The sequence below is a fragment of the Oratosquilla oratoria genome, chromosome 29 (genome assembly GCF_046742065.1).
Source record: "Oratosquilla oratoria isolate Oo_2021 chromosome 29, ASM4674206v1, whole genome shotgun sequence".
Lineage (NCBI taxonomy): Eukaryota > Metazoa > Arthropoda > Malacostraca > Stomatopoda > Squillidae > Oratosquilla > Oratosquilla oratoria.
The window spans coordinates 19,809,591-19,823,030 of NC_134805.1; the positions used below are offsets into that span (position 1 = coordinate 19,809,591).

The window sequence follows — 13,440 nt, forward strand, 5'->3', positions numbered from 1 at the left end:
AGAGGACTACAGCATTACAGACGGATCACAATTCTTATATTCGTAGTGAGAGGGAACCAGCCAAGGTATGAGCGTCATGTTTTCCCTTTGGCTAACTATTTAATTATTAGGACACTTGCTGCTTTCGAGAGACATTTAAATCCGATCACAAAAACGATCTCAGGGCTCATAGAACATCTAACTCCCTGGTTCGTCTCCTGGACAAATGTGGACATCTACCTGATTGGAACAACGCAGAAATTCTACACGAGGGATTTGAGAAGAAAATGAGGAAAACTGTGGAAGCTGCACATATCGCCACCAACAAGAACAACAACGACAGAGACGGATTTAAATGTCTCTCGAAAGCAGCAAGTGTCCTAATGATTAAATCGTTAGCCAAAGGGAAAACATGACGCTCATACCTTGGCGGGTTCCCTCTCACTACGAATATAAGAATTGTGATCCGTCTGTAATGCTGTAGTCCTCTGAAGAAGACCAAGTTGGTCGCAACGTTAGGGCAATAAACTCTATTCCTAACACATCTTCGTTTGCCCTTCCCCACCCACATTCTCTCTCATATATATATATATATGAACATTTTTAGAAGCTCTAAAAATGTTCAATCTGTCTTAAGAAACATACACAACATATATATATATATATATATATATATATATATATATATATATATATAAATATTAAACAAATTAATATTTATAAAGTGCCATTAGTATCAGTACCGGTAGTAACAATAATGATATCAAAAGAAGATCGACACAAGCCATGAGTTGGGAAGCTCACCTCCTTGGCGAGGCTGAAGGAGGTGGCGTCGACGACGGGCGGGCAGGTGTTGGGCATGGCGCAGAGGAGGGTCACCCCGCCGGAGAGGGCGGCCGCCGTGCACGTGTCCCACGTCTCCTTGTGGGTGGCGCCTGAGGGTCAGTAACCACAAAGGATTATGTTCAACTTGGGTCACTCGGGCACTAACACTGTTAAGTCGTACATTACATATATATATATATATATATATATATATATATATATATATATATATACCAAAGGCTTCCCCCGCCCCCTTACACGGGAGGTAGCCAAAAAGACAAAGGCATAGAAACTACTCCCACCCATTCCATCCCCCTACATACTCCACTCCACCTCTACCCTCTTCCCTCCCTTTTATCAACCTATCTTAATGATCACCCCTACCTAGGTACATGTCACGGACTTTAACCCGTTTTAACCCAATTAATCCTTTCAAGATAACCGTTTTATCTGCCGACAGGCGGTCTTATCCAAGAGGGAAACATCTTCCAACCAACCTTTTCCCTGCATTTCATATGACATTATTCTAAAATAGCAACAGGAAAAATAATATCAGAGACGATCCACTTGACTCGCAAGGGACTTGAGGTCCTCGAGAACCCGGGACCAGAGATACCAAGATGCTCCCATATTCTATAGATAAAAATACTGACCAATGTACACCATAACACGGTCAATCAACACGTCATTATCTTTCGTTCTTAACGTGTCCAACTTACTATAATTTTATAGTACGGTACCCCCCCCCCCCAAAGAGTGATCTGTGCCTGAGGGCTTTATCAACAAGCTCTCGCCCTGTCTCTGAACATGGCTCCTCTACGGCCCTAGCTGTGGGTCTTTCCCTAGACTTACCTGGTTCCCTGACGTGGACATGGACATCGACGAGGCCCGGAAGCTTGACGATGCGCCTCGAAGTGACGCAGTCCACGTGAGTCTTCAAGTCCGGAGCTCCTCCGATCAGACGCAAAGCCTGTGGTGGTGGGAACGTTGGGTAATTAATACTCCTCGAGGGAGAAGAGACGGGCCAGTTTCGAAACCACGGCCAATGAACCAGAGATAATAAACAATAATTGTTGTGTAGAGCTTCATTGAATGGAAAACCCGCAGCCCCACAACGGCCGCCAACAGTCCTCAAGCATTCGTACATATCTTGCTGTTTTTACGTCAACAGATTTAGGTAGTAGTTGGAGGGAACTAGTTGCCGGTAGTCAGCTCTCCTTGTATGGAAAAAAATAAAAAATAATAATACCCGATAAATGGTTCGGGAGAATTCGGTAGAAATGTATACAGTGTATGCTGTACAAGATGCGGTCAAATCCTGTCTATTCGGTGTGTGACATCGTTGCTCCTCCTTGAATCTCGTTTCCATTCAGGTATTCTGGGATAGTGGGATCTTCAAGTCATTTGTCCCAAGTTTGATTCATCATGGTTTGTAATTAGTTCTTTTGTGGATATATCAAATTTTTTCATGGAATGGTAAGGTTAGACCACTGGAAAACCAGAGGAATATATTTTGAAAGCTTTGTAGATTCTGTAGTTAGATTCTGTACTTGGTTTTTGGATACGGTGTTGAGAGATGTGCGGATATTAATATTTTGAACATCAAAATATTAATTACAGAAGCAAATAAAAATATTAATGTTCAAATAAACGAAGTTGCTAAGCACTTGTACACGTGTGTGAAGGTAAGGAATTGTATATTTATGTACAATAACCTTCAAAGGTTGCAAACAAAAATATTACGCAATGACAACACCAATAAATATGAGATTAAGATGATGAATTAACTATAGAACGGAAACAAGCGTTTGGGCAAAATTAAGATGTTAAAAATACGGCACAAATTTTTCTAATCGACGTGAGATTTTTCTAAAGATTGTTCTGCAATTTCTTCACTTTCTCTCCCCCCTCCCTCTCTCTCTCTTTCCACGTCTCTCACCCTCGCTCTCTCTCTCTCTCTTCCCTCTCCCTTGCTCTCTCTCTCTCTCTCTCAGGGGGACACAGGTGGAGCTGAAATACGGAAGAGATACGGAAAATGCCATTCATTACCAAAGCTAAATACACATCAATTCGTTACACAGCGAAACATCCAAACATTCTTCCTGACATTTAAGTTGGTACTGGCAAGGGTAACATTTGAAAATAAATAAATAAATAAAATAATGAAGAAAAAATACAGAAATAATAAAAATAACTAGACAACTAATGGAGACAAGAACGCGCCCTGGAGTGGGTGACGTTTGAGGAGAGATTAGATCAACTAAGATTGTCCACACTGGAAGCGAGACGTGAAAGAGGTTATATGACAGCTATCTTTAGAACGATGAAACATTCGGGAAAAATAGGCTCTGTCAGTATGAGACACCATTGAAAGGTCACAACAATAAATTAAAGACAATACTTGAAGAATGTTACAAAATCTAGCTTTCAGCACGAGTCGATCTGTGGAATAAATTAAAAATCCAGGCATGGGCTGAAATCCAATCTGGTCTATTACGATTAGGTAATCGTAAACACGCACGCACGCACGCGCACACATACAATACGGCTCGACGCCGCAGTGGTAGCATTCGCAACTGTTACTGCAGCGGTCCGAGTTCGAATACAGCTCAGGACTGAAATAATTTTAGTATCGCTGCTCTGCGAGCCGTTCCTCCAACTCTCGTGGGCGGGGAGTTGTGTACGTGTGTGTGGTGTGTGTGTGGTGTGTGTGTGGTGTGTGTGTGGTGTGTGTGTGGTGTGTGGTGTGTGTGGTGTGTGTGTGTGTGTGTGTGTGTGTGTGTGTGTGTGTGTGTGTGTGTGTGTGTGTGTGTGGTGTGTGTGTTAGTGTGTGTGTGTGCATGTAAGGTCACAGCATTACCCAAAGATCGGTCATACACGAACTCTAAACTCTTATCCGGGAAGGTAACAGCTGTCGATCACGAGTCCAACACGTGACCCAGGACCATGGCGAATCACACATAGGAACACAACCGGGGGCCGACACACTGGAGAGAGAGAGAGAGAGAGAGAGAGAGAGCAGAATGGCGTCCGTTATCAAGTCTAAATTATTCACCAATTCATGATAACGAAATAGAAACCTCCAGAGATCCTTCCTGTTGAAACGGTACCACCCAGCTTGGTCGCCAGAAACAATGCGGACAATTCATTCCAGAAAGCGGACAAGATAGACCCGGGTGTCGGGGGGTAACAGGCACAGTAAATGGCCCCAAACTGAAACTAGTCTGCCCATTTCCTCGTGCCAGGGGTCCGATAAAGCGCGAGATAACGAGAGACAGACAGACAGAGAGAGAGAGAGAGAGAGAGAGAGCGAGTGTGTGAGTGAGTGTCTGTGTGTGAGCGAGTGTGTGAGTGAGTGTGGGCGAGTGAGTGAGTGTGAGTGAGTGAGTGTGGGCGAGTGAGTGAGTGTGAGTGAGTGAGTGTGGGCGAGTGAGTGTGAGTGAGTGAGTGAGTGAGCGAGTGTGTGAGCGAGTGAGTGAGTGACTGAGTGTGAGCGAGCGAGCGAGTGAGTGAGTGAGTGAGTGAGTGAGTGAGTGTGTGCGAGTGAGTGAGTGAGTGTGTGCGAGTGAGTGAGTGTGTGTGTGTGTGTGTACGTGACCACAACTGTGGAGTAACGATGACACGCTGCTCCTGCAACAACAATAATAATACTGGGAAAAGGTTCCATGCGAACAGGATCGAAGAACAAAAGGGGAAAAATCTCTCTCTCACACACACACACAAACACACGCACAAGAGGGAGAGGAGAGGGAGAGAGAGGAGAGGGAGGGAGAGGAGAGGGAGGGAGAGGAGAGGGAGGGAGAGGAGAGGGAGGGAGAGGAGAGGAGAGGGAGGGAGAGGAGAGGGAGGGAGAGAGAGGAAGAGAAGGAGGAAGAGAAGGAGGGAGAGCAGAGGGAGAGGAGGGAGAGCAGAGGGAGAGCAGAGGGAGAGGAGGGAGAGCAGAGGGAGAGGAGAGAGACGAGGAGAGGGAGAGAAAAGGGAGAGAAGAGGGAGAGAAGAGGGAGAGGGGAGAGGAGAGGGAGAGGAGAGGAGAGAGAGAGAAGAGGGAGAGGGGAGAGGAGAGGGAGAGGACAGGGAGAGGAGAGGGAGAGGACAGGGAGAGGAGAGGGAGGAGGAGAGGGAGAGGAGAGGGCGGGGGAGAGGAGAAAGGAGAAAGGAGAGAGGAGAGGGAGGGGAGCGAGGAGAGGGCGGGGGAGTGAGGAGAGGAGAGGGAGGGGGAGAGAGGAGAGGAGAGGGAGGGGGAGAGAGGAGAGGGAGGGGGAGAGAGAGGAGAGGAGAGGGAGGGGGAGAGAGGAGAGGAGAGGGAGGGAGGGGGAGAGAGGAGAGGGAGGGAGGGGGAGAGAGAGGAGAGGAGAGGGAGGGGGGGAGAGGAGAGGGGGGGAGAGAGGAGAGGAGGGAGAGGGGGAGAGAGGGGAGGGGAGAGGGGGGGGGGGAGAGGAGAGGAGAGGGGGGGGGAGAGGGGAGAGGAGAGGGGAGGGAGGAGAGAGAGGAGAGGAGAGGGAGGGGGGGAGAGAGGAGAGGAGAGGGAGGGGGAGAGAGGAGAGGAGAGGGAGGGGGAGAGAGGAGAGAGGGAGGGGGAGAGAGGAGAGAGGGAGGGGGAGAGAGGAGAGAGGGAGGGGGAGAGAGGAGAGAGGGAGGGGGAGAGAGGAGGAGAGGGAGGGGGAGAGAGGAGAGAGGGAGGGGGAGAGAGGAGAGGAGAGGGAGGGGGAGAGAGGAGAGGAGAGGGAGGGGGAGAGAGGAGAGGAGGGGAGGGGGAGAGAGGAGAGGAGAGGAGGGGGGGAGAGAGGAGAGGAGGGGAGGGGGAGAGAGGAGAGGAGGGGAGGGGGAGAGAGGAGAGGAGGGGAGGGGGAGAGAGAAGAGGAGGGGAGGGGGAGAGAGGAGAGAGGAGAAGAGAAGAGAGGGAGGGGGAGAGAGAGGAGAGAAGAGGAGAGAAGCGAGGGAGGGGGAGAGAGGAGAGGGGGAGAGAGGAGAGGAGAGAGGAGAGGGAGGGGGAGAGAGGAGAGAGGAGAGAGAGGGGGAGAGAGGAGAGGGAGAGAAAGGGGGGAGAGAGGAGAGGGAGAGAAAGGGGGGAGAGAGGAGAGGGAGAGAAAGGGGGGAGAGAGGAGAGGGAGAGAAAGGGGGAGAGAGGAGCGGGAGAGAAAGGGGGAGAGAGGAGAGGGAGGGGGAGAGAAAGGGGGAGAGAGAAGGGGGAGAGAGGAGAGGGAGGGGGAGAGGGAGGGGGAGAGAGGAGAGGGAGGGGGAGAGAGGAGAGGGAGGGGGAGAGAGGAGAGGGAGGGGGGAGAGAGGAGAGGAGAGGGAGGGGGAGAGAGGAGAGGAGAGGGAGGGGGAGAGAGGAGAGGAGAGGGAGGGGGAGAGAGGAGAGGAGAGGGAAGGGGGAGAGAGGAGAGGGAAGGGGGAGAGAGGAGAGGGAAGGGGGAGAGAGGAGAGGGAAGGGGGAGAGAGGAGAGGGAAGGGGGAGAGAGGAGAGGGAAGGGGGAGAGAGGAGAGGGAAGGGGAGAGAGGAGGAGAGGGAAGGGGAGAGAGGAGGAGAGGGAAGGGGAGAGAGGAGGAGAGGGAAGGGGAGAGAGGGAGGAGAGGGAAGGGGAGAGAGGAGAGGAGGGGAGGGGAGAGAGGAGAGGAGGGGGAGAGAGGAGAGGAGAGTGGGGGAGAGAGGAGAGGAGAGGAGAGGGAGGGGGAGAGAGGAGAGGAGAGGGAGGGGGAGAGAGGAGAGGAGAGGGAGGGGGAGAGAGGAGAGGAGAGGGAGGGGGAGAGAGGAGAGGAGAGGGAGGGGGAGAGAGGAGAGGAGAGGGAGGGGGAGAGAGGAGAGGAGAGGGAGGTGGAGAGAGGAGAGGGAGGGAGGGGGAGAGGGAGGGGGAGAGAGGAGAGGGAGGGGGGAGAGAGGAGAGGGAGGGGGGAGAGAGGAGAGGGAGGGGGGAGAGAGGAGAGGGAGGGGGGAGAGAGGAGAGGGAGGGGGGAGAGAGGAGAGGGAGGGGGGAGAGAGGAGAGGAGAGGGAGGGGGGAGAGAGGAGGGAGTGGGGGAGAGAGGAGAGGGGAGGGGGGGAGAGAGGAGAGGGAGGAGGGGAGAGAGGAGAGGGAGAGGAGAGGAGAGGGAGGGGGAGAGGAGAGGAGAGGGAGGGGGAGAGAGGAGAGGAGAGGGAGGGGGAGAGAGGAGAGGAGAGGCAGGGGGAGAGAGGAGAGGGAGGGGGAGAGAGGAGAGGAGAGGGAGAGAGGAGAGGGAGGGGGAGAGAGGAGAGGAGAGGGAGGGGGGGAGAGAGGAGAGGAGAGGGAGGGGGGGAGAGTTGAGAGGAGAGGGGGGGGGGAGAGAGGATGTAAGAGGGAGAGGGGGAGATGAGTGGAGAGGGGGGGTGAGAGAGGAGAGGGAAGGGGGAGAGAGGAGAGGGAGGGGGAGAGAGGGAGAGGAGAGGGGAGGGGGAGAGAGAGGAGAGGGAAGGGGGAGAGAGGAGGAGGAAGGGGGAGAGAGGAGAGGGAAGGGGGAGAGAGGAGAGGGAAGGGGAGAGAGGAGAGGAGAGGAGAGGGAGAGAGGAGAGGAGAGGTGAGGGGGAGAGGAGGGAGAGGAGAGGGAGGGGGAGAGAGGAGAGGAGAGGGAGGGGGAGAGAGGAGAGGAGAGGGAGGGGGGGAGAGACGAGAGGAGAGGGAGGGGGAGAGAGGAGAGGAGAGGGAGGGGGGGAGAGAGGAGAGGAGAGGGAGGGGGAGAGAGGAGAGGGAGGGGGAGAGAGGAGAGGAGAGGGAGGGGGAGAGAGGAGAGGAGAGGGAGGGGGAGAGAGGAGAGGAGGGGGAGGGAGAGAGGAGAGGAGAGGGAGGGGGAGAGAGGAGAGGAGAGGGAGGGGGAGAGAGGAGAGGAGAGGGAGGGGGGGAGAGAGGAGAGGAGAGGGAGGGGGAGAAGGGGAGGAGAGGAGACGGAGGAGGAGAGGAGAGGGAGGGGGAGAAGGGGAGGAGAGGAGAGGGAGGGGGAGGAGAGGAGAGGAGAGGAGGGAGGGGGAGAGGAGAGGAGAGGGAGGGGGAGAGAGGAGAGGAGAGGGAGGGGGAGAGAGGAGAGGAGAGGGAGGGGGAGAGAGGAGAGGAGAGGGAGGGGGAGAGAGGAGAGGAGAGGGAGGGGGAGAGAGGAGGAGAGGAGAGGGAGGGGGAGAGAGGAGGAGAGGAGAGGGAGGGGGAGAGAGGGAGAGGGGGGGAGAGAGAGGAGAGGAGAGGGAGGGGGAGAGAGAGGAGAGGAGAGGAGAGGGAGGGGGAGAGAGAGGAGAGGGAGGGGGAGAGAGGAGAGGAGAGGAGAGAGGAGAGGAGGGGAGAGAGGAGAGAGGAGAGGAGGGGAGAGAGGAGAGGAGAGGAGAGGGAGGGGGAGAGAGGAGAGGAGAGGGAGGGGGAGAGAGGAGAGGAGAGGGGAGGGGGAGAGAGGAGAGGAGAGGGAGGGGGAGAGAGGAGAGGGAGAGGAGGGGGAGAGAGGAGAGGAGAGGGAGGGGGAGAGAGGAGAGGAGAGGGAGGGGGAGAGAGGAGAGGAGAGGGAGGGAGGGGGAGAGGAGAGGGAGGGAGGGGGGAGAGGAGAGGAGAGGGAGGGGGGAGAGGGAGGGGGGAGAGGAGAGGGAGGGAGGGGGAGAGGAGAGGAGAGGGAGGGAGGGGGAGAGGAGAGGGAGGAAGGGGGGAGAGGAGAGGGAGGGAGGGGCGAGAGGAGAGGGAGGGGGAGAGAGGAGAGAGGAGAGGGAGGGGGAGAGAGGAGAGGGAGAGGGAGGGGGAGGGGGAGAGGGAGGGGGAGAGAGGAGAGGGGAGGGAGGGGGGGAGAGGAGAGGAGAGGGAGGGAGGGAGAGAGGAGAGGGAGGAGGGGGAGAGAGGAGAGGAGAGGGGAGGAGAGAGGAGAGGAGAGGGAAGGGGGGGAGAGAGGAGAGGAGAGGGAGTGGGAGGGAGGGAGGGGGAGGGGGAGAGAGGAGGGGAGAGAGGAGAGGGAGAGGGAGAGAGGAGAGGAGGGGAGGGGGGAAACAAGAGGAAGGGAGGGGAGAGAGGAGAGGAGAGGGTAGGGGAAGAGAGGAGAGGAGAGGGAGGGGAAGAGAGGAGAGGAGAGAGGAGGGGAGAGAGGAGAGGAGAGGAGAGGGGAGAGAGGAGAGGAGAGGAGAGGGAGGGGAAGGGGGGCGAGGGAGGGAGAGGGAGGGGAAGGGGGGCGAGGGAGGGAGAGGGAGGGGAAGGGGGGCGAGGGAGGGAGAGGGAGGGGAAGGGGGGCGAGGGAGGGGAAGGGGGGCGAGGGAGGGAGAGGGAGGGGAAAGAGGAGAGGGAGGGGAAAGAGGAGAGGGAGGGGAAAGAGGAGAGGGAGGGGAAAGGGGAAAGGGAGGGGAAAGGAAAGGGAGGGGAAAGAGGAAAGGGAGGGGAAAGAGGAAAGGGAGGGGAAAGAGGAGAGGGAGGGGAAAGAGGAGAGGGAGGGGAAAGAGGAGAGGGAGGGGAAAGAGGAGAGGGAGGGGAAAGAGGAGAGGGAGGGGAAAGAGGAGAAGGAGGGTGAGGAGAAGGAGTGGAAGGTGGGGAAGGGGAGCTAAGAGAGGAATCAGATTATGGTGCCAAAACTGATAACTTCACGGATTCTATGGAGCGATAAGATAATCATCGAGAGCTCCACGGTTCCTCTGTCGTTTAAAAAAGTACGTGTGCATGAATGTATGGATGTATGTACATTTGTGTGTGTGTGTGTGTGTGTGTGTGTGTGTGTGTGTGTATACGTGTGCGTGTCAGCACTCTTCTTGGCCACTGGCAGTTCAAACCCTGCCGTCAGCGAGTTGGACCAAGGGCATGGTTCATTCAATTCCGTGCTACAAAGTCCTCTGTGAGAGGCATCGTCCGAGCCTCCTGATAGGAATTTACGACGTTAAACCAAATGAAATCATTTACCTGAGCGTAATACACATGAAAGGAACTACGCTCGTGGGCTCCCGTCCCTGTTCATCATTTTTATCCATAAATGTCTATGATTTTTTAATTTGATTTTGGCTTTCCAAGACACTCCATGGGTCCTGTGGATCGACGCAAAATGGCTTCTCGATGTCCTTCCGACAGTTACTTTTTTTTTTAATCATTATGACCTTGTGACGCATTGGCGCATTAAATTAAGAATTCTTATCATTCTGTTCTGACAATTGCTTCTTTTTTTTCTTTTCAATAATGAAGATGCTCAACTTTTCTTGTACGTTTCGTTTGCTTGTCTGGGGATCAATTTTTGGCATCTAGGGCGGTGATTATACCACCGCTGCAGTCTAATCCGGGTGAATTTGTTTTCAAGTTCAACAAAAAATCATGTTTTGCTCACAATCTTTGAGTGTTTGTCGGGGGACAAGTTATCTTCTGTTGTTGTGATCGTTTTACTTACACCGAGTAAGCCACGTTTCCTCTCTGAATTATTGCCCATTTCCAATGCTTTGCTTTTTGGGGGGATAACGTCCATGTTCCACACTTGACTATATCCATAATCTGTCTAGATCTTTCTGTAAGGTTTTGTTGTATATATCTTTCGTTCCTTTCACGATCTTCGCGCAGAGTCCGTTGACGTCATTCGTTCGTTCTTTCCGTGGTGTCGTTTGCTTAAACAACGCATGGTTACCAGTAAAGACTCTTGTGGGACTTGTTACTGTCTTCACACCTCACTGCTTCAAGAAACAAACCGAGTCCTCTGCTAGAGTTTTATTTTTGTATTTTTATAGGGGGGGGGCTATTGCTAAGTGACTTTGTACAACCTAAGTTTACTCCTTCGGCTTCGAGAGAGGTAAATATATGTCAATTAACCCTTTCGATCAATTTTATGATTTGCATTCACTCTAGCTGGCCTCTGGAGACTTTATTCAGCTGAGGGAAATCCCCTCGACAACCAAAGGGTTCACTGAAGGTTGGATCACCTTTTGAAGCCCAACTAACTCTACGTAATGAAACTCGTTTCGCATTTTCCCTGGCTTCACAGCAAATGGTTCCCTTCAGCACAGGAAAAGGAAAAAGTAAGCCAACTCAACTCATGCCGTGTCTTGCGTCTTACTATAAATTCGTCTGCACCCTGACTATTGCATTAATTTTCGTGGAAATCCTGAGGAGAGGGAATCACAGCTCGCCTCTACTACTCCCTCACGTGCCGAGTGGAAGTCTGATTTTGCCTGACCATTTGGTTCGTCTCTGGGGAATCGTCTTTGCAGCAAAGGGATTAGTTACATCCCGTTTCTATCAACCTCTTTCATAACCGGAGACCAGGTACCGACCCCTCGGGACTGCACCTCCGGGTATAGGTGGGGCTTTCTCAACTTCTTTGGACGGTGGGCTGGTGGACGAGCCTTCTTTTGGGGACTGCCTTTCAGACTCCATCTCACTTCCATCGCCTTAGTGTCGTTTCTTGAAGGCAGAGGTCTTGAACACCGAAATCCTGTGTGACGAAGTCCAAGAAGAGTGATACTACCACCACCGCTATTTTAAGCTATTCATAATAGACCTCCTCGCCTTAAAAATAGAACACATCTCATACATGCACATAGCCTAACAACAGCCCAAAAACACGCAACGGGGGGAAAAATCAGAAAACACACGTTTACTTCAATAAACTATGACTGACACAGCAACATTCGAAGGTCAGATTAAATGGTCAACCTTCGTCACTGTACAAACCCCCCCCCCTAAAAAAAAAACAAAAAAAAAAACGCATGTGATTTTCACCTCCACACACTATTTCTATAAACAACGGAATTACACTGAACTAAGTATCCAAAGCGTGACATGCAAGACAACGAAAACATTAGAAACACAAAGCATTGAAAATAATAACTGGTTGCACTAAAACCAAACCAAAAGAAAAAAAAAAAATGCACGATCAGAATATATCACAGAATCATTATAATAAAAAATCCTTCCAACATTCAACTCAACATTTACTATAACATAACCCTAACTAGGTGCATCCTGGTGTAAGTTCATCTTGAGGTTCTAAAACCACATTATACAAAGTCAGTCCATATTTGGTGAAGATCGTTGGAGTTGACATGACGTCACTTAATGAAATCACGAGGCGATGTGTCGTCAGAAAGGCCCGCGCTTGCATGCGCACAGAACCTTCTAGAAACAAGAATCTCCACCTGAAGTGTATCGAAACTTGTATCAGTGGGTGGACTAGTCTACGTGATTAAATGTATTGCTTTATCAGTCACTACGAGAAACGTCATCCACATAATTAATCCATCCTATCTTTCTGCTCTTTGCGTACCGGAGGCTTTTGCTGCCACTATGACTGAGAAAGACACAGAGGATGTAGTTAACATTTTCTTTTGCCATCATGTTATACGATTTCGATACATGTGTTAGGTGAAGCGCCCCTTCCTGTATTTCGCAGAACAATACTGTACTACACAATTTCGTTCAGTGCGCACATTCGATTCGTCTGCACAATTTTAAATATTATATGCAGCAACAACAACAATAATAAATACAATACATGTACCAACGGCTTTTTCCCCCGTACAATGGAGGTAGCCCCAAAGGCATAAAATCCACTCCCACCTATTATTATTATTATTTATTATTATAATTGATATTATAATAATAATAGTAATAATAATAATAAAATGTAAGTACAAAAACAAATCGGTAAATATAAGTAAAACTATCGTGGGGAAATGTCTCTTTTTGTCGTACCTACCTTTTAATTGGCTTATGGATACTCTAAGACTACAAACTCGTGATTATTGACCCAAGGATTTGCCGAGAACAGTTGATCCTTCAAATAATGTAGCAAACTGAATCCCTGTGATCAAATGTCGAGGGATGCTACACGACCTAGACTTGGGGGGGGGGGGGCGTAGCAGATCCAGAAAAGGTTCAGAGTTTTTTTTTTCAAAGCTGGATCAGTTCCTTTAGCTTCTTCAGCCGTAATCTTCAATTTGTTCCTAAGACGACATGACGTAATCCCGTCCAAAGATACGATCTTCTGTCAGTTTTATTCATTTGCTTCAATGATCTCAAAATCGTGATCGTTTTACTTCCTTTTCTTTCAAACTTGGTCCATGGGATCTTGGATCTCGTGCTGGACTTGTGACTGACAACTACTACTATCCCAACTGAGAGCTCAGGACTTTTATACAACAATCTGTGGGCGATACTTTATCAATACCTTGCACACAAACACGCGCGCGTGCACACACACACACACCTACTTGCCCAAGGGGAACAGTAACAGATTGAGTATTAGTGAAGTAGTTTCAAGCCCTGAGTGATACTCGAACTCGTAAATTTTGTGGGAGGCGAAGACACTAGCCATTATACTACGTGTGAATCACCACGGTCTTGAATCATGCGTTGCGCTTGTGATCGACAACTATTTACCTCCAGGATGAGAGCAGAGTTCATACATGGCCCGATCTATGAGTAATGCCATGACTTTACACACACATGCACACTCCTTGCCCATCAGAGTTGGGGTGCCGGCTCACAGTGCAGCGATGCTATTTTTTCAGCCTTGGTGTGATTCACTATGGTCTTGGATCACGTGTTGGACTCGTTATCGACAGCTATTTCCATCCCGGAAATAGCTGTAATTGTGACCTTACACGCACACACACCCGACTCCCTGCCCACGAGAGTTGGAGTAGCGACTCGCAGCGCAGAGATACTGAAATTATTTCAGCCCTGGCCGGGATTCGAACT

At 51.3% G+C, this 13,440-nt stretch overlaps 1 protein-coding gene across 2 annotated transcripts in view; it reads right to left on the bottom strand.

Moving 5' to 3' along the window:
• r (carbamoyl-phosphate synthetase 2, aspartate transcarbamylase, and dihydroorotase rudimentary) overlaps positions 1 to 13,440 on the bottom strand; it is a 147,393-nt gene that overhangs the window by 20,616 nt on the left and 113,337 nt on the right. For both annotated transcript variants that reach the window (XM_076211810.1, XM_076211809.1), the window contains exons 29-30: positions 1,657 to 1,774; positions 784 to 914 (exon numbers count right to left, since the gene is read on the bottom strand). In XM_076211810.1, coding sequence (XP_076067925.1) covers positions 784 to 914; positions 1,657 to 1,774 — 249 coding nt within the window. The remainder of the gene's footprint in view (positions 1 to 783; positions 915 to 1,656; positions 1,775 to 13,440) is intronic.